This window comes from Ascoidea rubescens (genome assembly GCF_001661345.1).
Source record: "Ascoidea rubescens DSM 1968 unplaced genomic scaffold ASCRUscaffold_20, whole genome shotgun sequence".
In the NCBI taxonomy this organism is placed as follows: domain Eukaryota; kingdom Fungi; phylum Ascomycota; class Saccharomycetes; order Ascoideales; family Ascoideaceae; genus Ascoidea; species Ascoidea rubescens.
The window spans coordinates 658-25,429 of record NW_017962932.1 but is presented as its reverse complement, the minus strand read 5'-3'; the positions used below and the strand labels follow the sequence as shown (position 1 = coordinate 25,429).

The window sequence follows — 24,772 nt, the reverse complement described above, 5'->3', positions numbered from 1 at the left end:
ATGATTATTACTATTATTATCACTATTGTTTTCAATTTAATCTATATTTATATTTTAAATTTATATTTATATTTATCTCTATTTCGACTTATTTTATTTTATTTTAATTTATATTTAATTTTCAAATCTCAGTTGTTTTTAATCTCAAAATTATTTTCTCAACTTTCAACTTTATTTTAATATATAATCTTCACTTTACCTCTTCAAATTTCAATTATAATAAATATTTCATTTTCTACCTCCCTTGCTTTAAATTGAACAAATAATCGTTATACAACTCGTCTCCGATTAGCTCAACTTGATTTAAATTCATCACCTCCAATTTGTTTTCTCCATCCTCTTCATCAAAATTTAACGTCTCAATTATAATCTCATCTTTCAATCTCTTCTTATCCTTAATCACCAAAATCACCTTTTGATAAAATGTCTCAAAATTCTCTGTAGTAAAAAAATCTCGTTCGTTTTCCTCATTACTCAAAAACTTGATTAAATCGTTTAAATATATTATATTATAAACATAATAAATCTGATGGAACCTGAAAAATTCCCTGATTTTAATCAATTGTTTAATTATTATACTCAAACTTTTATACTCAAGTAATTTAATAACATCTTCCAATACTTTATAACTTAGATTAAAATTCCGATTTAAAGGATAAATTAACGATCTCTTAATTAAGGTTATAATCAACTGTTCTACTATTATCAGTTTGAATTCAATTTTTTTTTCACTATTATGATCAATATTAGTCTCTTTAATTTCTTTTATTAGTACTTTTTCTGTTTCACTCGTTTGATGAGTTAGTTCATCGTCCGGTAAATATATCTTTTGATCTAAACAAGAAAATTGGGGTATTAATTTCCCAATTAACCATGGTGTTTCAATATTTGAAGAATCATCACCAAGATTTTCTCTTAAATTATAATTGTATCCATATAAAAGGGAAAAAATCAAATAAAAAATCAGAGATAAATTCTGGTTATTTGGTATTAACTTATTGTGTTTTTTGGGTAAATTTACCAATTTTTCGTGTTCTTCTTTAGATAGTTGAATATTTTCAATGTTATTCGTGTCAATATTCACAAAGGGATTAGTCCAGTGTAATATGCTAGCAAAATTATTGTAATCGTGCACATCAGTTATATCGTTGATTAATTTTTTTTTCTCTAGTAAATAGTAATTGATGTAATATTCTGAATTGAAAGAGTAGTTTTCTTTTATTTTTCTTTCAGTGATTCTTTCGTTTTCAGTTAATTGTTCAGGGTTTGATAGTTCATTAATATCGTTACCATTTGATAAAGAGTTGAGAATGTAGTGATTATAGGAGTTGTTAAAACCGTAGTAATATTTTTTATTCAATGAGGATTTCAAAGTATTAAGGTTGTTTGAGTCGGTATTAAGAAATTGGGGTAGTTGCCAATTGAATTCTTTACCAGTTTTTTTTTCAAAATCGTTAATGTAGTTTTTGATATCGTTTGTTGATTTTAAATCATGGGGAGTAATTTCTTGAATCAAAGGATGATTTTTTTCGTCGTTTGCAATTTTGTGGTGGTGATTGGATTGTGATAGTAATAAATTTGGAAGATGTAGGTTGTTGAAATGTTGATTTTTAAGTTTTTTTTTAATTTTGAATTTCAACTTTTGGTCAGAAGAGTCGTAGTAAAAGTGATTTTGCAAGGAGTCTGGTTGGGAGTCATTGAGGTCTAAATCTGAGTTGTTGATTAATAGTTCATTTGGACTGAAGGTTAGTCTGAGATAATACGGATCCAAGTAGAAAATGAAGATGTTGTCGGTTATTGAGATTTCCAAGTCGCGTGAGTTAAATTTTAGAGAGGGCAATTTGACGTTGATGTAGAGAAAGGTGTCGTCTTGGTTAAGATCAAAAGCTGGAGTTATCATTGTGGATAAATGAGGAATTAGTTGATAGATTTTGATAAAATTTAAAGCATTATCTAAAAAGAAAAAAAAAAAGAGTAGAGGCCGGGTAAATTGAAATTTCGAATCAAGGTTGTGATTAAAGTTTTGTATTTGATGGAAAAGGAATTAAAGAAAAACATTCTAGAATTGTAACTATGTAAGGTGTAGATAAACTATAGATAAAGTGTAGGTTTAGAAAGATGTAGATGGATCATTTGGAAGAAAAGAACTTTGCAAAGGCTTGCTTTTCTCTTTGTGTACGCAACCTTTTGTTTGCTTTAGCAGTAGTAATTGCGGCTAGGACAGCAGGGTCGTTTGGAGATAATTGCAAAGCATTATTGAGATCAGTTAAAGCTTGATCTTCATTGTGAGAGTTGATATGGGCTAAAGCTCTACGGTAAAGAGCCTTTGATTTGAAGGATTGAGAGAGGTTTTCGGATTCTAAGCAAAGAGTAGCGTTTTTAATTGCAGCCGGGTTTTTGTTTAGTTTTAGAGCAACCAAGGCTAGGTTTGAGTAGATTGAGGCCTTCAAGTTGTTCAAGTAGTTGATGTTATCGGTTGACAAGTCGTCTGGAAAGTAGTCGTTAAGATACTCAGAAGCCTTTGAGTATTTCTCAAAAGCATTTTGAAAGTCTTTTGCTTTGAAAAGAGCGGTGCCGATTGATTTGATGTTTTCCACAGCATCAAAGACAGATTTGGGGTTGTCAATGTCAATGTTATCGTTGTCGAAGATGGAATCTTCGTAAATATCGCCAAATTGATCTGGGGAGTTGACGTTTTTGTTGTTTTCATTATCGTCATTGTCCTTGTCATTGTAGGGAGGTAGAATCTGGTTTGAGTCAAGAACCTTGCAGGGTTTCAAGGGAGCGTCATTTGAATCAGTTTTTAAGTTTTCCATTTTCTTCAACAATTTTTTGCCGTAGAGTAGTTTGCCAAAAATGACATGTTTGTTGTCGAGATGAGGGGTCTTTACTGTTGTTATGAAAAATTGGGAGCCGTTAGTATTGGGGCCTGAGTTGGCCATTGCCAAATAAAAGGGCTTATCAAAGGATAGCTTGAAATTTTCATCGTCGAACTTTTCGCCGTAGATAGATTCACCACCTGTGCCATTGCCCTGGGTGAAATCACCACCCTGAATCATAAAGTCTTTGATGATTCTGTGGAAGGTGCAGCCTTTAAACCATAGGGGTTTGCCAGCTTTGCCAATGCCAGTTTCTCCAGTGCATAGAGCACGAAAGTTTTCAGCGGTTTTAGGAACAATGTCATCGAACAACTCAAAGGTCAATCGGCCAGAGGGCTTGCTATCGATTGAAATGTTGAAATAGACTCTTGGACGGATATGGGATTCAGTTTCAGCCATGTTGGAAGGCAGTTGGTGGGAGAAGGTGAAGTTGAAGGAAAGGAAGCAAGCAGTGATTATATATTTGCATGTTGGAGCTGGAGAAAAAAATGGAAAGCCAAAGAAAAAAAGACAAAACAAGCAAAAAGCTAGGAAAAAACAAAGAACAACCGTTGGTGTGGAATAGGGCCATGTATGTGGTACACACGTCATCTGGCATAGTCAGATGACAGACCCACTTGGAAGGAATGGGTTTTTTGTTCTTTTCTGTCTGGAATTTCTGAATCGTGTTACGTAAGCGAATCCCTTCTTTTACTGTTTCAAGTGGATGGGCCAGAATCTGGCATTTGTGGAAAGGATGGCTGCAAATCACGGAATGAAATTCCAGGCCACCAGCTAGGATGGAAGAGATAAAAATAGCAAGGGAGACAAGCAAAGGTGCCCTTGTTAAGCCGCAGCACACGCACAAGTGCCTATTTTTGGTAGTGAGATCCAGTTAAGAGGGCTGGGTCTGGTAGAGCAGCGAAACGAGCTGCTACGTCCACGGCCGCCGCGCAGCAACAGACTCCGACGAGGGCCTAGACCCAGACCGGAAGCCGGAAAAGCCCTTGCCCGCGTTTTTCGCGCAGCAGCGGTCGTTGTGTCACGTGTCAAATGCGCGCACGAGCGGGCGCCGCGGAGTTGGGACTTTTCAAAAAGAAAGTAAACAAGTCGCAGCTGTTTTCCTCCCGTTTTCTTCTCCTGGTGATGGTGGTAAATACATAAATACTGTTCAATCTCTTCCACAGTCTCTTGTTCAGTTGCCTTATCTTCCTCCTTTGCCTCCAACCCAACTTCCCACCACTTTTCGGTTTCCTTTTCCCTTGCCTCCCTCCCTCTCTTCTTTCTTTCTTTCATTCTTTGTCCTTTCTTTCGTTTTTCCCTTTTTTTCACCCACTTTTTGTTTTCCCTTTTTCAGCTTCTCTTTGATACCACTTCCCACAGTCACTGTTATACTGTCGCTGCTGGACGATAATTACAACCTCTGCATCCTAATTGCTTGAATTACTAATACGGGTTCTAACTATTTTTCACAATGTCGTACAATAACAACAGTCAGCCTCCTCCTCAAAACCCTCAGGGCAATTATTACTACGACCAAAATCAGCAAGGCCAACAAGGCCAGCCAGGCCAACCACCCCAGCCAAACCAGCAATACGATCAGAACTATCAACAAAATCCCAACCAACAGCAATACTACGATCCCAACTACTCCGACCAGTATGTGAACGATCCCAACAACCCCAATCCCCAAAACTATCCTCCAAATGACCAGTACCAACAGCCTCCAATCGACCCTAATAACCCCAACCAACAACAGCCTTACCCACCAAATCCAAATGACCCTTATCCAAACGAACAGTACGATCCCTACTACGATCAAAACCAGTACTACGACCCCAACAACCCCAACCAAAACATCCCCCAACAACCCTATCCTCCTGGCGCTAATCCTCCTCAACCTGGCATGTACCAGGATCAAAACCAATACTACGACTACGACCAAAGAAACGATCCTCAAACCGGCGAGGCCTTTTCCGACTTCAGCTACGGCGGCGCTCCTCAATCCGGAACTCCAGGCTACGACTACAGTACGACGTATACCCCTTCGCAAATGTCCTACAACGATCCTAGATCTGGTGCTTCTACTCCCTATGGCTCTGGAACTTACATGCAAGGTGAAGAAGGTGGCTACATCCCAGGTCTCCCTAACGACCCTTATCCTGCCTGGTCCGCTGATAACCAAGCTCCCGTCAAATTGGAAGACATTGAAGATGTCTTTATTGACTTGTCAAACAAATTCGGTTTCCAAAGAGACTCTATGAGAAACATGTTCGACCACTTTATGACCCTCTTGGACTCAAGAGCCTCAAGAATGTCTCCCTCCTTCGCTTTACTATCTTTGCACGCCGATTTCATTGGTGGTGAAACTGCAAACTACAAAAAATGGTACTTTGCTGCTCATCTCGATTTAGATGATCAAGTGGGCTTTGCCAACATGAACATTGGTAAACTTTCCAAAAAGGCTAAAAAGGCCTCCAAAAAGGCTAAAAAGGCTGCCTTGAATGCAAACCAAGAAAACGTCGAGGAAACCCTACACGACTTGGAAGGTGATAACTCCCTAGAAGCCGCTAACTACAGATGGAAACACGAAATGAACAAACTAACCCCAATCGAAAAAGTCAGAGACATTGCCCTCTATCTATTGTGTTGGGGTGAAGCAAACCAGGTCAGATTCACTCCCGAATGTCTCTGTTTCATCTACAAATGTGCTCATGACTACTTGAAATCCCCTGCTTGCCAAAACAAAACTGAACCAATTCCTGAAGGCGATTTCCTCAATAGAGTTATCACCCCAATCTACAAGTTCCTTAGAGATCAAATCTACGAGGTTCTTGATGGTAGATATGTCAAAAGAGAAAGAGACCACAACAAAATCATTGGTTATGACGACGTCAACCAACTCTTCTGGTATCCTGAAGGTATTGGTAGAATCATCTTTGAAGATGGCTCAAGACTAGTCGATCTTCCCCAAGAAGAAAGATACCTAAGACTAGGTGATGTTGACTGGAAAAACGTCTTTTTTAAAACTTATAAGGAAATTAGAACCTGGTTGCATTTGGTTACAAATTTCAATCGTATCTGGATCATTCATGGCTCCATCTACTGGATGTACTGTGCCTTTAACTCTCCAACCCTATACACAAAGAACTACGTCCAACTAGTCAACAACCAACCGGTTCCAACCTTCAGATGGGCCAGTTGTGCTCTTGGTGGTACTGTTGCAACTCTAGTCCAACTTTTTGCTACTGTTTGTGAATGGATGTTCGTTCCAAGAAACTGGGGTGGTGCTCAACATTTATCCCGTCGTTTCTTTTTACTTCTTTTAGTTCTCATTGTTAACCTTGGTCCTGTGGTTTTTATTATCTTTTACAATAAATTAGATGTCTATTCTAAACTTGCCCATATTATTTCTATCGTTTCCTTCTTTATCGCTGTTGCCACAATCGTTTGGTTTGCAGTTATGCCTCTTGGCGGTCTATTCACTTCTTACATGAACAAAAAATCAAGAAAATTTGTTGCTTCTCAAACTTTCACTGCTAACTTTTACCAACTATCCGGCATGAACATGTGGATGTCCTACATATTATGGACCTTAGTCTTTTTAGCAAAATACCTTGAATCCTACTTCTTTTTGATTTTGTCTCTCAGAGATCCCATTAGAAACTTGTCAACAATGCACATGAGATGTGCTGGTGAAAAATACTTTGGTAACTCCCTATGTAAATACCAATCTCAAGTTGTTCTCGGTCTTATGTATTTTACTGATTTCATCTTATTTTTTTTGGATACATATATGTGGTACATCATCTTATCTTGTGTTTTCTCCGTCGGTCTATCCTTTTACTTGGGTATCTCTATCTTAACTCCCTGGAGAAACATCTTTATTCGTCTACCAAAGAGAATTTACTCAAAAGTTTTAGCTACTGCCGCTATGGATATCAAATATAAACCCAAAGTTCTCATTTCTCAAGTTTGGAATGCCATTGTTATTTCCATGTACAGAGAACATTTACTAGCCATTGAACATGTTCAAAAATTATTATATCATCAGGTTCCTTCCGAAATTGAAGGCAAAAGAACTTTAAGAGCTCCAACTTTTTTTGTTTCTCAAGATGATAATAACTTTGCCACTGAATTTTATCCAAAGGGTTCCGAAGCCGAAAGAAGAATTACCTTCTTTGCTCAATCTCTAGCCACCCCAATTCCAGAACCATTGCCCGTTGAAAATATGCCCACTTTTACTGTTTTTACCCCTCATTATTCCGAAAAGATCTTGTTATCCTTAAGAGAAATCATCAGAGAAGATGATCAATTTTCAAGAGTCACCTTGTTGGAATATTTAAAACAACTACATCCAGTAGAATGGGAGTGTTTTGTCAAAGATACTAAAATCTTGGCTGAGGAAACTGCCGCTTTTGAAAACAGTAATGATCCTGAAAAGGAAGAAGATAATGCTATGAAATCTCAAATCGATGACTTACCTTTCTACTGTATTGGTTTCAAAAGTGCTTCTCCAGAATATACTGTTAGAACTAGAATCTGGGCCTCTTTAAGATCACAAACTTTATATCGTACTGTTTCAGGTATGATGAATTATGCTAGAGCTATTAAATTACTCTATAGAGTTGAAAACCCAGAAATTGTTCAATTGTTTGGTGGCAACACTGAAGGTCTTGAAAGAGAATTGGAAAGAATGGCAAGAAGAAAGTTCAAATTTGTTATTAGTATGCAAAGATTGTCAAAATTCAAACCCGATGAAGCTGAGAATGCAGAGTTTTTGTTACGTGCTTATCCAGATTTACAAATTGCTTACTTGGATGAAGAACCACCACTTGAAGAAGGTGCTGATCCAAGAATTTATTCAGCTATTATTGATGGTCACTGTGAACTAATGGAAAATGGTAAACGTCGTCCAAAATTTAGAATTCAATTGTCTGGTAATCCTATTATTGGTGACGGTAAATCTGATAATCAAAATCATGCTGTTATTTTCCACCGTGGTGAATATATTCAATTAATCGATGCTAATCAAGATAATTATCTCGAAGAATGTCTCAAAATTAGATCCCTTCTTGCTGAATTCGAAGAACTCACTGTTGAACAAACTAACCCATATGCTCCTGACTTGAAATATGAAGATAAACATGTACATCCTGTGGCTATTGTTGGTGCAAGAGAATATATTTTCTCTGAAAATACTGGTATTCTTGGTGATATTGCAGCTGGTAAAGAACAAACCTTTGGTACTCTTTTCCACAGAATCTTGGCTCAACTTGGTGGTAAATTACACTATGGTCATCCAGATTTCCTTAATGGTACTTTTATGTGTACAAGAGGTGGTGTTTCCAAAGCTCAAAAAGGTTTACATCTTAATGAAGATATTTACGCTGGTATGAATGCCATGTTGCGTGGTGGAAGAATTAAGCATTGTGATTATTTCCAATGTGGTAAAGGTAGAGATATGGGTTTTGGTTCTATTCTTAATTTCACAACTAAGATTGGTGCTGGTATGGGTGAACAGATGTTATCGAGAGAATATTACTATCTTGGTACTCAATTGCCATTAGATCGTTTCTTAATTTTCTATTATGCTCATCCCGGTTTCCATGTTAATAATTTGTTTATTCAATTGTCCTTGCAACTTTTCATGGTTACTTTAGTCAATTTGAACTCATTAGCTCATGAGGCTATTATCTGTGTTTATGATAGAAATACACCAGTCACCGATCCTCAAATTCCTCGTGGTTGTTATAATTTATCACCAGCAATTGATTGGGTTAGACGTTTTACTCTTTCTATTTTCATTGCGTTTTTTATTTCTTTCATTCCATTGTTTGTCCAAGAATTAATTGAAAAGGGTGTTGCTAAATGTGTTGCCAGATTGGCTCGTCATTTCTGTTCTTTATCACCACTTTTTGAGGTGTTTGTTGCTCAAATTTATGCTTCATCTATTTCTTCCGATTTATCAGTTGGTGGTGCTCGTTATATTGCCACTGGTCGTGGTTTTGCTACATCCCGTATTCCATTTTCAGTGTTGTATTCACGTTTTGCACAATCTGCTATTTATATGGGAGCTAGATTATTATTCATGTTAATATACTCAACCTCTTCTCACTGGCAACCAGCTTTGTTATGGTTTTGGTTATCAATCAGTTCTTTAATTTTCCCACCTGTTATTTTCAATCCACATCAATTCTCATACCAAGATTTCTTTATTGATTATCGTGATTTTATCAGATGGTTATCTAGAGGTAATGGAAAATGGCATAAGAATTCTTGGGTTGGATATGTTAAAATGTCTAGATCCAGAATTACTGGTTTCAAACGTAAAGTTCTTGGTGAACCTTCTGAAAAAGCTGCTGGTGATGCTGCTAGAGCTCACCGTAGTAACATTTTCATTGCAGATTTATTTCCTACTATTATAGTTGCCGCTTTCCTCTTTGTTGCTTTTACTTTTGTTAATGCCCAAACAGGTGTTCGTGGTGGTAGAGCTGATCCAGTTAATTCATCTTTGCGTATTGCAATTGTCTCTTTTGCTCCAGTTGGTATTAACATGGGTGTCTTAGCCGTTTGTCTGGCTTTGGCATGTTGCGCAGGTCCTCTTTTGGGTGTATGTTGCAAAAAAACTGGTGCTGTTCTTGCTGGTGTTGCTCATGGCTTTTCGGTTATTATCTACTTGATCTTCTTTGTTGCTATGTGGGTTTTGGAAGGTTTTAATTTCCCTAAAATGGTTCTTGGTATGTCTACCATGATTTACGTTCAAAGATCATTATTCAAATTTATGACTCTTTGTTTTTTGACCAGAGAATTCAAACATGACCATGCTAATGCTGCTTTCTGGACTGGTAAATGGTATGGTGCTGGTATGGGTTACATGTCATTTACCCAACCTGCTCGTGAATTCTGTGCAAAGATTATTGAACAATCAGAGTTTGCTGCCGATTTCTATTTGGGTCACTTTATTCTTTTGGTTCAATTACCAGTTATTTTGATCCCATTTGCTGATAGATGGCATTCTATGTTGTTATTCTGGTTGAAACCAAGTCGTCAAATCAGACCACCAATTTACTCATTGAAGCAAGCTAAATTAAGAAAGAGAATGGTCAGAAAGTATTCAGTACTTTACTTCCTTGTTTTGATTCTTTTTGTTGTTGCTATTGCTGCTCCTGCAGTTGCTAGTAGCGCATTGGATTCTACTTACCAATCTATCACTGATACTCTTAAAGATGGATTTATGGATGGTTTGTTGCAACCAAGAAATGTCAGTAACAATGATACTGGTAAATCTGCTCCAAGATCATTCTACTCTACCACACCATCACTCTCCACTTGGTCTACTATATTGTGATCACCATTAATATTAAAAATTTTAGATATTTGTAACTTGTGTAATTTTTTTAAAAGTGTTTTTTTAATTGATTGATATTTTATTAAGTTTTTATTGTTTTTTTTGATTATAATATTATATCTATTTAAGTCTGCCTAAGGGTTTTTTTCTTTTTTATATTATTTATATTTATATCTATATATATCTATATATATTTATCTTTATCTTTATCTTTATCTTTATCTTTATCTTTATCTTTTATTAGTCATTTATTCAATTCATTATTCATATTTACTCTTTAGTATTGTTTCTACTAAACATTTAACGGAGATTTAAAATTCCCTTTAAACCTATTCTATCAATAAATTACAGAAGATGGTTTCCTGCTACACTAAAGTGTCGTAAAAAGTATTTGTATTTTTTATTTGCCAATGGAAGGAGGGACAGTGATAATATATGAATTAAAAAGTCATTATAGGCTATAGTATAAGGATTCTAAAACGTTAAAGGTGGGAGAAAAGAAAGTATGATAGAATAAAATAAGATAAGATAGAATAAGATAGAATAAGATAAAATGAAACAAAAAATCGACCAAGCTCAATTGTGCAACACTTCTTGCAATTTCTGCAATGGCTGGAAAAAACTCAGTGATTCGTCCTTAACTGCTTCAAAATTCTGGAAGATTTGGATTCTATCGAAATAAATGTTATTGAGATCTTTCTCCTGAATCTCTCTGCTGTTCTCAACCAGCTCGTCTAACTCCTCCAAGTTGGGGTGGAAATCAAGCTGATCAATGCAACCATATTGATTCAACGTAAAGTTATTGTGAAGCAAAACCATCTCGACGTTGGAAGAGGTGCTTTCCATTAAAGCCTTTCCCTGGGTTTCATTCGAATTAAAATACTTCAAGCTGAACACCTTCAAATCGTTGAAATGAACCTGGTCTGTGTGCCTTATCTCGCTCTGGATGATATAATCTGGATAGCTGAGCAACCCAATATGGTGCTTGTTAAACTCAACTATCTGATTTTCCTTGATACTGAGCTTTCTGGATTTAAATGCTTCGCTTCTTGATTTCTTTAAGTATTGGGGAAAGGGGTCTTTGAGTTCAATGCAGTGCTTGAAAAACTTCATTCTGTTCTTGAAAAAGGATTCGACTCTTAGACAGTAAGCAGCATGTAGCTTGAGCTCAGTTAGATCAACATCTTTTGTTGATTTTAGCTGGTTATTGCTTTCCAGCTTTATAAGTCGTTGGATATTAACAGCGTAACTGATTTTAGCGGGAACACTGATCTCTAGTCTTTCAAGCTTGATACTCTGATTATAGCTGCTATCACAACTCTTCAAGCTATTCAGGCCCCTATCACTGCTGTCATTACTGTTTTTATTATTGCTTTTGTCCAGGTCATCAGAAGAATCAGCATCTTTCTCCTGCAGTTTGACATCAATGATATTTAGGAGACCATCATAAATATGAGGACTATAATCAAACATCGAAGTTGGACCAGTGAATGTGTTGAAAAAAAGGTAGGCAATCTCTGGAAAAATATTTTCCAAAACAGCTGCAACCAAAAACCAATAGTTAAAATAAACCTTCGAAATAAAACTTAAGTCCATGAAAACAGAACTATTTTGAGAAATATTGAATATTTCAGGGGGTAGTATATAAAACCAATCAATCAAAATTTCAAAGTAGAAATTCGTTTTAAAATCAGATATATAATTTGTATTTTTAATTTTCTGGTAATTGTAAATTAATGAAATCTTTTTCAAATAATCTACTAACTGGTTCAAACTAAAATAATAGTTTAAACTAAAATCACTTATATTCAATATTTTCTGAAATTTCTTTAATTGAACAATAATTTCACTTAAAACTTTATAGTTGTAATTTGGAATATAAACAGACTTTATTGAATTGTAAATCTTTAATGAAAAGCTATTGACAATTGAATCGTTCGAGTTAACAAAATCATGCACAATACCAATTAAACCTAAACTATGCATTAGGAATATATCAGTATCATAACGTAGAAATGAATTAAAAAGTAAAATAATTGAAGAGTTCAAGGGAATAGATAGTTTTCTTTCATCCAAAGCATTAATCAAATTATTTTGAATTCGGGTATAAAACCCAAATGTTGATAAGGTCTTGTAATTCTCAATTGAAGATATGGAATTGAATTTTTTAAATTGAATTGAAAGATAATTACAAGCCCAATCGATTAAGACAAAAAAAATGACTTTATCGCTAAAAGAAGAATCTAATATAAGATCCAACCAAAACTGATCACTATTAGTTTTCATAATTCTTTTTTTAAATTCCTGAGAATTGTAATCAATTATTTTGAATGACTTTTTGGTTGATTTCTTGCGAAGATTTCTTATTTTAATCAATTTTTTTCGAAGTTTTTTACTTGATCTCTGATTTTTATTATGAGAACTAATATTAATAGAATTAGTCTCAAAAGGAGTATTTGAATCAAGCGATCGAGATGGTTTTATTGAGAGATGTAAATCAGACAGACTTGTTTCAATTTTTTCTTGATTAGATACATCTTTCATGACAATATCAGGTAAATTATCTATTTTATTTAAACAATTTTCTTTATTATCATTACGGATCATTGCAATATTTGAATTATCAGCTACTGTAACAGATCCAAAATTTTGAAATTGATTCATGGGGTCATTAGAATTGGAGACATTTAAAAAAGTATTATCTTTGGGAAATTCTTCAACTAATGTGTCATTTGACATACTATTTTTCAAATCAAGGGGCAAATTCATCGGTATATTCATTGGCATATTTATTGACATATTAATTGGAATATTGATTGGGATATTAATGGGGGTATTAATTGGATCAATGTTTTTACTGTTCATTTGGTAATCTGCAAAATTGCTGATTGAATCAATTTGATTGACTTGATCAACATAATTTATCTGGTCCATCTGATTTATCTGGTTTAATTGATTCATTTGATTCATTTGAATACTTTGCTGAAATTTATTTACTGGTGTAGGTATTCGATCCATTTGACCCATTTGATTTATTTGAATAGGTTTGTTAATTTCTATAGTTTCATTGTTTTGGATACTTTGGCTGATTTGATTAACTTGGTTTATTTGATTAAACTGGTTAATATCAAGTATTGGACTGAATCCATTGATTTGATAAAACCGATTGGCTTGATTCTGGTTTATCAGATTGACTGGGCTCATTTGATTGATAAAAGCGTTTTCAATAGGCTGGTTAATTTGAGTGTTAATTGGAGTATTAAATAGTTTTATGGGGGTTAAAGCACTTGATACATTGTTGTTCATGTTGATATTTGAGTTGAAGGGGTTTTTTATCTTTATTGAAGATTTCGAGTCAGTATTTGTGTGAAATATAGCTTCTTCAGCAATAGAATGATCGTTGATTTCAAGAGATTTGTTTTTTGGAGTAATATCCTTTTGCAGACTAATTTTACTATGGATTATAATTCTTTTGATCTCGTTTGCATCTTTGGTACTTTGATTTGGGCCCAAAATCGGTTTTAAGGATTTCAATTTATTTTGGTTTTGACGAAAAGTTTCTAATTCAATTGGAGTCATTGTTAAATAGCTACAGATTTTTTTATTTTTGTTTCTATAGGTTTTGCAATTTGTGCATTCTGGAACTCTTTCATCGCATTTAATTTTACGTTGTTTGCAATTTGTACAGCCCAATTTAGAATTTGAGTGTTTTCTTCTTGATTGAAAGGTCGTTTTTCTTCTCATTCCCAATAGGCTTGCATTGTCGACGTTGTTTATATTACTTATATCATTTATGTTGTTGATTGAATGAGAATGAGAATGAGAGTGGGAATGAGGACGAGGATGAATGTTGATGTTATTTGTGATCGGTCTCGTATCTGATGGTGCTATTGGGGATATTGATATATTGGATATGGAAGATAAGGTTGATATATTAGTTGGAGATATGCTTATGCTGTGCCTATTGTTTATTGTTATTGGAGATACATTTGTTTGAATAGATGGGTGATTTCTTTGAAATGGGGATGGTTTGATTTGAGCATTATTGATTTGAGCATTATCCATTTCATTATCGGTATCAGTATCGTTATGGATATTATTATTATTATCGTTTTCATTATCATTATCATTGTCATTGCCATTGCCATTGCCATTGTCATTTTCATTGTCAGTATCAGTGTTATTCTGATTATTTTGCATAAATTTGTTTGAATTGAGATTGTTTTGATTGAAATTTAATTTAAAAGGAGATGAAATTTTGGCACTGTTGAAGTTGATTTGGTCCATGATTAGATGGATGATGAATTGAGTAAAGAATATGAAATTTTGAGCTTCCCTTTTTTTGAAAATAGAAAATACAGTGTGCTAAATAATTAAATAGATAGGTAAATAAGGTAATAGCTGGATAAATGAGGAGTTAAATAAATAGTTATTAAATAACTAATATTTATTAGCCAGTCTTAATCTGACTTGATCCCTATTTAATTTATTATTTTTTTTTTTTAATTTCTAATTTTTGTGCTTTTATTTATTGATAATAGAGATAATGATAATGATATTATTAGATAGTTTGTTTTTTTCCAGGGTATTTGAGTGATAATTTGGATTAAATTAATTGAGAATGAATATCGATTAAGAAAAATAACTGAAATTTTGAGGAAAATGAATAAATGTATGAAATAATGTATAAAAATGGAAAGAATAATGAGAGAATAGAATTAAAAGAAAAGACAAAAACAAAGCAAAGCAAAGTAAAACAAAAAATGAATGGAATATATAAAAATATAAACAAAATAGGTTGAATTAAAATGGAATTAAAATGAAAAGAATAAAAAAAGAATAAAGCGAATAAAAAGATAGTAAATAGTATAATATAATAAAAGCTAAATAGATTGAAATTAAATGAAGTAAGTTTAAATAGATAAATTTAAAAAGAATCTAAAGCAAAATTGAGTAGAATTAAATTAAAAACTTTTCTGGTCTTTTATTTGACTTTCCAATACTTTTGGTACATTTGAGTTGTTTAAATAAACTTTTTGCTCTTTGAGTTTGACATTCAGAAAGCTGGAAAATAAAAGAGAAAATAAGACAATAAAAAGTATGAAAAAATGTGGAAAAATTGGACAATAAAAAGAATCAAGAGAGCAAAATCAAAAAGTATAATTGGAGCTACAATGTTAACAAGAACAATAGTGACCAGTCAATTCTGAGAAAAAAAGAGTCGAAAAACAGAAAGCTAGAAGAATAGGCAAAGTGCACTGACAATAAATTGACAATAAACAGACAATAAACAGACAATAAATTGATAATACGTTCAGAAAACAAATTGGATATGCCTAGAGTAAAATAAAATGAAGAAAAAATTCGTTAAACAGAAAACCAGACTATAAGTTGGAAATCTTAAATTTTAAAACCCGAAGTTTCAATTAAATTAAGTGTGTTTTGCTAGAATTTATTGGTGGTTTGAAGACACCATTCAAAGTAGATTCAGATTTGGAGTTGTGACTTGAAATTTTTTCCTTTGATTAAAACAAAAAGAAGAGATTTTCTTTGGATTTACTTGAGATTTGTTCGAGATTTTCCTTAAATTTCCATTGAATTTGTGTTAGACTATCTTTGGATTACCACAAAACAAAAGATAGGTTTGTTTTTATTCAAAGTTAGAGCAGAACAAGAGAGCATTCATGTTGAAAGCAAATATTCAGTAAAACATTGCACCAGGAGTCTGATTAGATTGAGATTGGATTCAAAACCAGCCAGAGAAAGAGAGTACCCCAACCACAGTCAACGCAGCACAGTTTGCCCATTCCAACACAGCATCTTCTCCAGCAGCAGCAGCACAACAGCAATTGCCTTCTCGAGCTTCTGGTTCTTTGCAATTTGTTATCACTCCTCTGATTCTTCGCAAAAGCTGTTTCAAAACACTTTTTGTTATCTTCATCTTTTCTCATTTTGCTCAGCTCTGCGGTTTTTCACCAAATGAGAGAGCGCGCTTAAAGTTTCGATGCTGAGTCCTTCTGCATCTGGCAGCAGACAGCACCTTCACCAGTGGGACGACTTGTGGTATGTTTTGCATGGCGAGCTTACAACTCAAAGCACAGCCCTGTTTGAAACAGAACAACAGCAGCTCTGTACAGCTAAAACCACTCATGTCACAGTTTTCTCACGCTTCACTACAGAACAAAGTACACACATGTAAATATACGGTGTGCCCTGCATTCTGCATTGTACACATGCGTCTGCATTTCATGTATTATTGTTTCTCCTGAGCCGGAGCAGTGGTTCTCGTGCTGTGATTAGCTGGGTTTGGTCTGTGTTTGAGGAAGTTGAAGAAACTGGAGGAGTTGAAGTTGGAAGAGCTGAAGAAGCTGAAGCTGAAGGAGTTGGAGAAGTTGGTGGTTTTGCTGCCAACTTGGGGAATACTGCTACTGCAGAAATGCAACAAGGCTGTTTGGGTTTTGGCGTTGTTTTGAAATTGTAGGTGTGTATTTCTCTGTCCTTCAATGTTCTTTATTATTTGGTTAATATCATAACTCAAATTCATGTTGATTATCATACCATTTTTCAACATATAATGCTTTTTCCTTAGACATTTTTGACTTAAGACTGGTCTGTTCTTGAGTAGTTTGGTAATTTGAAATCTGCAGCTGGTTTTTGTTGGCCTTTCGTTTTTGAATTAGCTAGATAGTCTACTGCTCACTACAAACCAATTCATTCAAGTACTGCTACTTTTAGTAATTTTGAAATCGTGTTCATCTAAATAAATGAAGGAGAACCAGAACAATCAAATCCACCTATACATTACAATAATTTAGGTATACAAGGCAGACATCACTCCAATTTTTTTTCTTAATTGTATTGGTTCAATAATATTAATTTGCACTGTTTATATTTCATCATTACAAGAATGGTCCAATAGTATCGCTTTTGTTAATATTCTAATATTCTGATTCATTATCCTATGCTCTTCATCCAAAGTCAAGTTTATTTTGTTTTCTATTTTTTTTTATCAGACAAAAACTTTAGAAGCATTAAGTTTTAGCTTAATAATATTCCGTATTAGAATTAAAATGTTAATGTTACTCAAAAGTTAATCACGCCAGATTTGTCAATTTCATTAGATTCAATCCTATTAATTCAATAAATTTATTTTCTATTCTTCTACAAGTGCACTTGACTGGCTTGGTTCTTTATAGTTATCTTGAACCAACACTATCCTTCTAATCCAGACAATTAAATCTAACCATATCTCAAGAAAATCTCAAGAAAACATGCCTTTAATCAATTATTTTTTAATCCAAATACAATTCCACACTTGTTCAAAAACATTGCTCTTCTTCAACCTACTCTTGCTACACCATAATGTGAATTTGTCTAAGCTGTCATTTCATTTCCACTTTCATTTGCTATTCCAATTTTAATTTTATTTTCGTCCACTTCTCCCCCTCACTGTTTCATTGGCTGATATCAACAATATATTCATTTCACTTAATACACCCACTAGCAATGAGATTTTCAGGTTTGTTCAAAGTCCTGGAAGCCACATCCACTAGAATCTGCTAGCGTCAACCTACACACAAACGCGCATATATGCACACACTCAGAACGTGCGTCCGCGTCCGGGTTTGCGCTCCTCACTGTTCGTCTCATCCGCTGTTCGTCTTATCTGCTGTTTGTCTAGCTCCCGCCGCGTGCTTCCGTCCCCGACCACACCACCATTTGGTCTGCAGAAACTGCGCTCTATTGACTGTCTAATATATAATCCATAATCCTTAATCCATAATCCTTAATCCTTAATCCTTAATCCGTAATGTATAATTGTCATTTGTTGTTTGTTATATCTGCTGTTTTGGCATAGATTGTTCATGCTCCTAAACTGGTTAAAACCATACTGAAAATACTAAACAACCCTTCTCCCAAGATTAACCCGGAGCTAAATATAATCATTGAAATCTTTTTATTTTGTATTTCCTCTGTATCATTATTACTATCACTATCGTTATCATTATCATTATAAACTCTTTGCATCCAAATATACACAACTAACCCCCCAATGAATCTAGCAATAGTAAAATTGGGTGTATTGTAAATACCAATTCCCACTGCAATTCCACTAGGTATATAAATAATATACTTTTCTATTTTTCGTAAATTTTTCTTGATAACTTTGTAGTAATATTGATCAGAATCTTTAGTTTGTTTATAAAAGTCACAGTTAAAAATAATGTTTTTGATCAACGAAATAACACCAAATACCAACCCAAATATCATACAAAAAATCCTTGAATATGGGGGCAATCCTTTTCCAGTAACTAATCTGGAACAATCAATCCAAATAACTGCTGTAGGAATCCTAAATAAGTCATTCGGTATATCATAAACATGATTATACACCTTATACATAACCGAGGATAAAAAAATCGACCATATAGTTCCAATAACTTGTGCGATAAACTGTGCCTTTGGTGATGCTCCAATCAAATGACCAGTCTTAAGATCCTGCATCAAGTCTCCTGCTTGCTGAGCTCCTGCTTCTGCTATTCCTCCTGCCACCAAGTTAATTAAAACTGTTCCCTTTCGATCTTTTGGAATAATTATTGCAAATATTATTTGTGATAGTTTCCCAATTCCTGAAACAGGATTTAAATCTGTTTCTCCAAGTGCCCGAACTCCAAGAATCGATAAAAAAAGAGCTAATATAACTGCAATCAATATCGAATATACTGGAATAATACCATTAGGAAATACCAACCTAATTGAAATTAAACAAAGTAAACATGATCCAATCAATCCAATTATTGTAGTTTTATTTGATACAAGATATTTTTCACTAACTTCATTTTCATTTTCATTTTCATTATTATTATCATCATCATTTAATACAGTTCTTTGTAATAATGATTCACTCTCAAAACCATCATTACCATCATCATTTCCATGATTATAATTGGAACGCTTAATTGAAATTTTTTTATAGAATTTAAAACACATCTTGGATGAAATAACCAAAAATCCAATAACACTATCACTTATCATTACACTCAAACTGATCCATAATATCCATCCTTGTCCACCAGTTTTCCAATCATTTATTTCTCCTGGTGCCCATCCCATTTCTTTACTTAATGGTGCTAAAATTCCCCATCCTAATATCGATCCAAATAGCATGTATGAAACGGTTGGTAACCCCATTATAATACCTTGCCCAATATATGCAGGCGATGGTTGAATATTCCATAAATAATTCTTTGAAAGATATCTTCCAAAAACAGGTAAATTTCTTAGAATGGGAAAAAAATGTGCAATAATTGTATAAAACGATGATACACAAAATGTTATCAATAAATTCTTGAAATTTTTATTATAAGTTTCAGTTTTTTTCAACTCTAACAATGATTCATTATCAATTAAATTGCTATAATTTGAACTATTTTCATGATTTTCGCTATTGATTAGATTTCCTTTTAGATTTACATTCTTAGAATTTCCCTTATCAAGTGAGTCATCTAAACTAGTTAAAACATTTGAACTATTTAACATAACGTTTTCATTACCATCATTATTGTTATTGTTATTGTTATTATTACTAATACCATTAGCTGAAGTTCTATTCTTAGCATCATTGTATTGAACAACCTCATCACTTTCTTCATACAACTCAGTGTTATGTAAAACAGAGATTAAAGTCGCAGTAGCAGATCCTGATGGAAATGGCAATTTTTCTTTTATTATAACCTGTTTTCTTAAAGGAATCGCAAAAAAAATTCCAAAAAATGCTAAACCAGTTGACCAGTAAATCAACTGCAACGTTGAAAATTGCAATTTGAAGTCATAACCACTTTCTTCAATCGTTAAAAATTTCTCAATACTTGGAATTATACCAACTAGCCCATATGCTAAGGGTCCAGTACCAACAGCAACTGCAACACTTTGTACAAAGACGTTTTCTGCATCTGTGAATGGATATGATAGATTTTTGGAAAAGACTTTGAATATTGAGAAACCTAGCAAAGCAGCAGGCAAAGACATCATTGAAACCCAGCCAGTTTGTAGCCCAAACTGAAAATTGGACATTAAAACTATTGACCCAATAAATAAGCCCACAATAGTTGATCTAAAGGTGAACTGTTTCAATGAGGGCTTTTCGTTCCATGGTATGATTTCTTCTTCAATCATTTTTCCACAACTAACTAAATTTGGTGTCTCTATATTCCTTTTTTTTATGTTTTTTTTTTGAAATTAACTATTGTCTCTTTCTCTTTTTTTCCTTTCAAAATTTGGTCAAGCAATCACTGGAGATCTATGAACTAATAGGCATTTGCAGCAGCTGACTCAAGAAAATACTCATAAAACCACAACTGAAAATGCAAAAGAAATCAGTAAAACCCAAAGAAGAGGACTTCAAGCCAATAACAACAATCTTATAAAAACTTTCACAAACCTCCCATCAACAATAAAGATATCAAGATCAAAAAAGTGTTGAGAGCAAGATTAGTAATGAAATGTCACTTTAAGCGGAGTTGAGCAGCTCAGGATTATATTTCTGTTTTGAGTTAGAAAAGTTTTGAAGCTCCTCAAGAGACTGGTTTTATGAAGTGCTCTGTTGATTGTGTTGCTTGCGAACAATGGATAGCTCGATGCTTAAACAGCTTGTTGCTCAGAGAATCATACAGGACTTGTCCTCCACCAGCGACACTTACGACTCGGTATCAGACTATCTTCTCCTGAAGATAAAGAGCGATTTTTTGGAGTGCACCCACCACCAGGTGAATGACAACTACATTTCAGACATAAACGAGTTTAATTTCAGTGATTTAAATCTAGATGACGAAGAGGTATCAGGGCTATTGTTTCTTGTTGTTGAAAATGCCATGGATGAACTAATGAATAAGTTTGATAGAATTGTTGGCGATTTTCCAGATTACATTTCTCAAATTAATTTAGAATATGAACAAAATTAAAAACTTAAACCCGATTCTGTATGAAACTAATAGTTATCTTTGCAGAGAAATTAAGGGATGTGGTTTTAGACATAGAAAGTTAATTATTTTAAAAAGAAACCATTTTTATTATGTATTATTGACTTATAAAAAGCCAAGCAGGAATAAATAAAGAAAAGAAAAAAAAAGCCAAAAAATAAAAGAACAAAAAAAAAGAACAAAGATAGAAAACTAAAGAGAAAAAAAATAACTGAATCAAAAAGGTATTCTTTTTGCTTATAATATTTTTCAGAAAAAAGTTTTAATTCATTATTTATTTGAGTTGAACTGGTTTAGATGAATTTTCTAAACTTTCCACTTCCATTTGTTTAACTTGTAAGTTAGCTTTTTGGAATATCTCTTCCTTTTCGGCTTCAGAAAGATTTTGTTTTTTACCTTTGATGTAATACATTGGGTTTAATTTAGCCAAAGTCAAGTTTTTGCAAAAAGGTAAATGACCTTTTTTTTCTTCAAATAACATTAATAAGAGAATGCAGATTAATACCAACCAATAAACGTTATATGAAATAACAGAACCGTAAGTAGCAGTATTTTGCCATCCAAATAAAGCATTAAAGATATCCCAACCATTGTCGATTAATGGGTTGCAACAGTTAACGTGCCAAACAACCTTTGTAATATCATATGAACCAGGACCTGAGCCAGATTCGGCTGCATCACCACCAGTCTTTCTGTTAAAAACATTGGCTTCTAAGAACCAAACACCTCTTGAAAATAAGCCAGCAGCAATTAAATATAAAATGGCAGTTGAAATAACTAGGAAAATTTGTAAAGAAGAAGTTTTACCACTATAATACAAAACAACACCAACGGCAATACCAGCAATCAAACCAATAATAACTGGAAGTGGAAAGGCTTTAGCAGGATAATCTAAACCAACACCACCAACAAAAACAACAGCTTCTAAACCTTCACGAAGAGTTGTGATAAAAGGAAGAATAAACATGGCATATTTTTTCAAGTTATAATTGATGTTGAAAAAAGTCTTTTTGCTTTTTGGTTTTGCAACTAAAGCTTGAGCCAACTTGAGTCTCCATTTTTCTTGCATTTTGTTAATTCTGAGCATTGGAATACCCATGATTGAAATAACAACGGTTGCAATAAGACAAAAGATACCTTCCCATAAATCTTCAGAATTACTCCAAATATCTTTATCAAGGGAATAAAAGGCACCAATGAAAGCACCACCTAAAACCAAACAAATGAAAACACCTAAGACAGCACCAAACCAAACTTGACGAACAAGCTTTTTATACACTTTTGGATCATCAGTTGCTTTTCCTAGACCTTGTTTTAAGAAAGCTAGTAAAACTGAAATAACAATAACAGCTTCTAAGGCTTCTCTGAAGACAATAAAAAAGACCTCTACAGCAGTATAGAATTAAAAGAAAGTGTTAGTATTTATTGTTGGCAAAACCAAGCCAGGGATTGGTCTTGAAGCATACCAAGAAATCTTATTTGCTTGTTTCCTCATTTGATGCTGGGCTTTTCTAGACGATATTTCTTTTTATTGAGACCGGATTAATTTATAAGCAGGGCCCTCAGAGACAAAGAAAGTAATAGGAAGGATTGATAAAGGGATAGACTGGGCATATAAATCTATTCTATTACTGTTACTGCTTTATTATGGTGCAGATTTTCAAAGGCCGGCGGTTGAGTCTTTGATATGAGCAAATTAAAAGGATAATTAGAAGAGCAAATAAGTCGATAATAGGTATTAATAGGGACAAATAAACAGATGAATTTACTTACCAACTGCAAATACGTTATTTGCCATTTTTTAATAGTAAAAAATATAGTAAACAGATAGATGATGATAAAATTCTTTGTTTTTAAAACGAATACCCATACAAAACCAGAAAAAAAATTGGATTGTGGTAGTCTATATATATGAAGATTTCATGAGTATTTTACATGAATTTCTGAGGGAAATTGTTTTGTTCTTTTGTTTGAAGCAATGAATTTACATGTAAAAATACAATCAAATTCTGTTTAGTTTTATTTAGTTAGATTTTGAGTTAAATTTTTAGCTTAATATCATGACATTAATTCCTTCATACAAATCAAATCTGCCAGTTGGATCTGGTTGGATTGCAACTTTACTGAAAAGCATCTCAAAAGTCAGCAAAGATGGATCAATTTCTGTTAGGGGTTTTATTAAAAATTGTAAATTGTAATTGCAAAATGGCAGAAAAACGATTGTTATCAAAAGGATCAGCCAATAACAAAACTCTTAAACACGACGCACTCACAAGCTTTTTTCTTGCTCCCTGTGGAAAACACACCTTTTTGTGCACGCACCCGGATCCACACAGCAAAAGCCCCTGTGAAAACAGCACACTCCGGCAGTCGAGTGACTTTGCTTGTCTTAACTCTGCAGAAAAAGCTTGTTTGCTGCAGCCAGAAAACTTCCAGATTTTTAAGCGAATGCTGCGTTGCGCTGATTGGTCTGCGGGCTCTCAGCGTAAACCACCACAGAGGATATCATGTTTTGTAAATAATATTCAATTGCAGGTTTTCCAGAAAAACGCTCTTTTGCAATTTTCTGGAGGAAACTCGTTCTTGATTCTTCGATATGTCTCTGTTTTGCCCTTCGATCTCAGAACACTCTATTCTGAAAGTACGGCTTCACAACTGCACAATTTCTTTCAACTTTGAAACCTTTGTTCAAACTGCAAAACAATAATGCGAGCTGAAAAACTAAATAATAAGTTTTCAGATATTTTCTCAGCTTAATTTTCTCTTTCAAAAGCAATATCTATTCTATTGGAGGTTGCTCTGATGCTAACATTTCGTGTCTTTTTAAGACTTTTTGTCTTTTTAATAAGAGACTTTTTATTGTTTCATATCCAAAAAGATTATTTGCTTTCGTTTCTTATTAGATAATCAATAGTCTTGCACAAATTTAATTGTCAAACAAGCTTAGTGGACTGAAGGCTTTTACAGAAAAATTTGTCAGCTCATTGCATATGTCTAATGAGACTTTTTAGGGGAAAGCAAATAATTTACAAATGAACAGTATTTTTTGTAATTTACGTTATGAAATTTCCATAAATTAAAACAACGGTTACCAATAAAGGACTTCAAAAATCTGTTCAAGTTTAAAACCAGAAAACAACCATATACGATTGGAGTGAAACAATATACCTAGTCTTGAAAATCTGTAAATTGCACCATGCTTTTGTAAATTTATCCGTATTTTTGTGATTATATCAAATACAAATTATGGATATTTATTAGTTTTAGCTCTCAGACATCATAGCATTCTTTGCAAATTTTCTTTATTCCTCCATCTCCTTTTATGTATCTTAAAAATCGTGCTCTCAAAGTTTCCTATTTGATTCACTTCAATATAAAACTCGCCAGTTGATATTAACCAAAATATTGATTAAGAGAAATATAAGTATCAAAAGTCTATCAGAACTAAAAAGATGAAAAAAATAATTTGAAAGATCTCATATTGCTTTGAAACTAAATTTCTTTATAAAATTAACAAAATACCAAAAAATATTTATCTTTCCCAGTTTATTAATTCCATTTATCTTTGGCCTTTTCATTTAAAT

The 24,772-nt window shown here is 33.6% G+C and overlaps 7 protein-coding genes across 7 annotated transcripts; 2 read left to right on the top strand and 5 right to left on the bottom strand.

The window, feature by feature from the left end:
- Positions 1-82: 82 nt before the first annotated feature.
- SHQ1 (Hsp90 cochaperone SHQ1) lies at positions 83-1,910 on the bottom strand. Its single transcript, XM_020194119.1, has one exon. The coding sequence runs from the start codon at positions 1,898-1,900 to the stop codon at positions 236-238; it is 1,665 nt and encodes a 554-aa protein (XP_020044441.1). The 5' UTR covers positions 1,901-1,910; the 3' UTR covers positions 83-235.
- Positions 1,911-1,982: 72 nt separating this feature from the next.
- On the bottom strand, positions 1,983-3,341 carry CPR6 (peptidylprolyl isomerase CPR6). The gene has a single exon (XM_020194118.1). The coding sequence runs from the start codon at positions 3,276-3,278 to the stop codon at positions 2,130-2,132; it is 1,149 nt and encodes a 382-aa protein (XP_020044440.1). The 5' UTR covers positions 3,279-3,341; the 3' UTR covers positions 1,983-2,129.
- A 640-nt stretch (positions 3,342-3,981) lies between these two features.
- Positions 3,982-10,344, top strand: ASCRUDRAFT_78054 (glycosyltransferase family 48 protein). The gene has a single exon (XM_020194117.1). The coding sequence runs from the start codon at positions 4,333-4,335 to the stop codon at positions 10,207-10,209; it is 5,877 nt and encodes a 1,958-aa protein (XP_020044439.1). The 5' UTR covers positions 3,982-4,332; the 3' UTR covers positions 10,210-10,344.
- Positions 10,345-10,403: 59 nt separating this feature from the next.
- ASCRUDRAFT_78053 (uncharacterized protein) lies at positions 10,404-11,893 on the bottom strand. The gene has a single exon (XM_020194116.1). The coding sequence runs from the start codon at positions 11,803-11,805 to the stop codon at positions 10,786-10,788; it is 1,020 nt and encodes a 339-aa protein (XP_020044438.1). The 5' UTR covers positions 11,806-11,893; the 3' UTR covers positions 10,404-10,785.
- Positions 11,894-18,072: 6,179 nt separating this feature from the next.
- On the bottom strand, positions 18,073-20,385 carry ASCRUDRAFT_39812 (uncharacterized protein; the record flags this gene model as incomplete). The annotated part of the gene is made up of 2 exons (XM_020190964.1): positions 18,073-19,670; positions 19,803-20,385. 2 exons carry the CDS (start codon positions 20,383-20,385, stop codon positions 18,073-18,075), a joined length of 2,181 nt encoding a protein of 726 aa, XP_020044437.1.
- Positions 20,386-20,403: 18 nt separating this feature from the next.
- Positions 20,404-21,362, top strand: ASCRUDRAFT_78050 (uncharacterized protein). The gene has a single exon (XM_020194115.1). It carries the CDS (start codon positions 20,835-20,837, stop codon positions 21,168-21,170), a length of 336 nt encoding a protein of 111 aa, XP_020044436.1. The 5' UTR covers positions 20,404-20,834; the 3' UTR covers positions 21,171-21,362.
- A 100-nt stretch (positions 21,363-21,462) lies between these two features.
- FTR1 (high-affinity iron permease FTR1) lies at positions 21,463-23,317 on the bottom strand (the record flags this gene model as incomplete). The annotated part of the gene is made up of 2 exons (XM_020195003.1): positions 22,962-23,317; positions 21,463-22,574 (listed from the first exon to the last, which is right to left on the bottom strand). Exons 1-2 carry the CDS (start codon positions 22,984-22,986, stop codon positions 21,463-21,465), a joined length of 1,137 nt encoding a protein of 378 aa, XP_020044435.1. The 5' UTR covers positions 22,987-23,317.
- Between the last annotated feature and the right edge of the window lie 1,455 nt (positions 23,318-24,772).

What these genes read in the sequence shown, in the direction of transcription:
- SHQ1 (XM_020194119.1), bottom strand. Translation starts at nt 1,900, where the DNA reads ATGATAACTCCAGCTTTTGATCTTAACCAAGACGACACCTTTCTCTAC.
- CPR6 (XM_020194118.1), bottom strand. Translation starts at nt 3,278, where the DNA reads ATGGCTGAAACTGAATCCCATATCCGTCCAAGAGTCTATTTCAACATT.
- ASCRUDRAFT_78054 (XM_020194117.1), top strand. Translation starts at nt 4,333, where the DNA reads ATGTCGTACAATAACAACAGTCAGCCTCCTCCTCAAAACCCTCAGGGC.
- ASCRUDRAFT_78053 (XM_020194116.1), bottom strand. Translation starts at nt 11,805, where the DNA reads ATGGACTTAAGTTTTATTTCGAAGGTTTATTTTAACTATTGGTTTTTG.
- ASCRUDRAFT_78050 (XM_020194115.1), top strand. Translation starts at nt 20,835, where the DNA reads ATGGATAGCTCGATGCTTAAACAGCTTGTTGCTCAGAGAATCATACAG.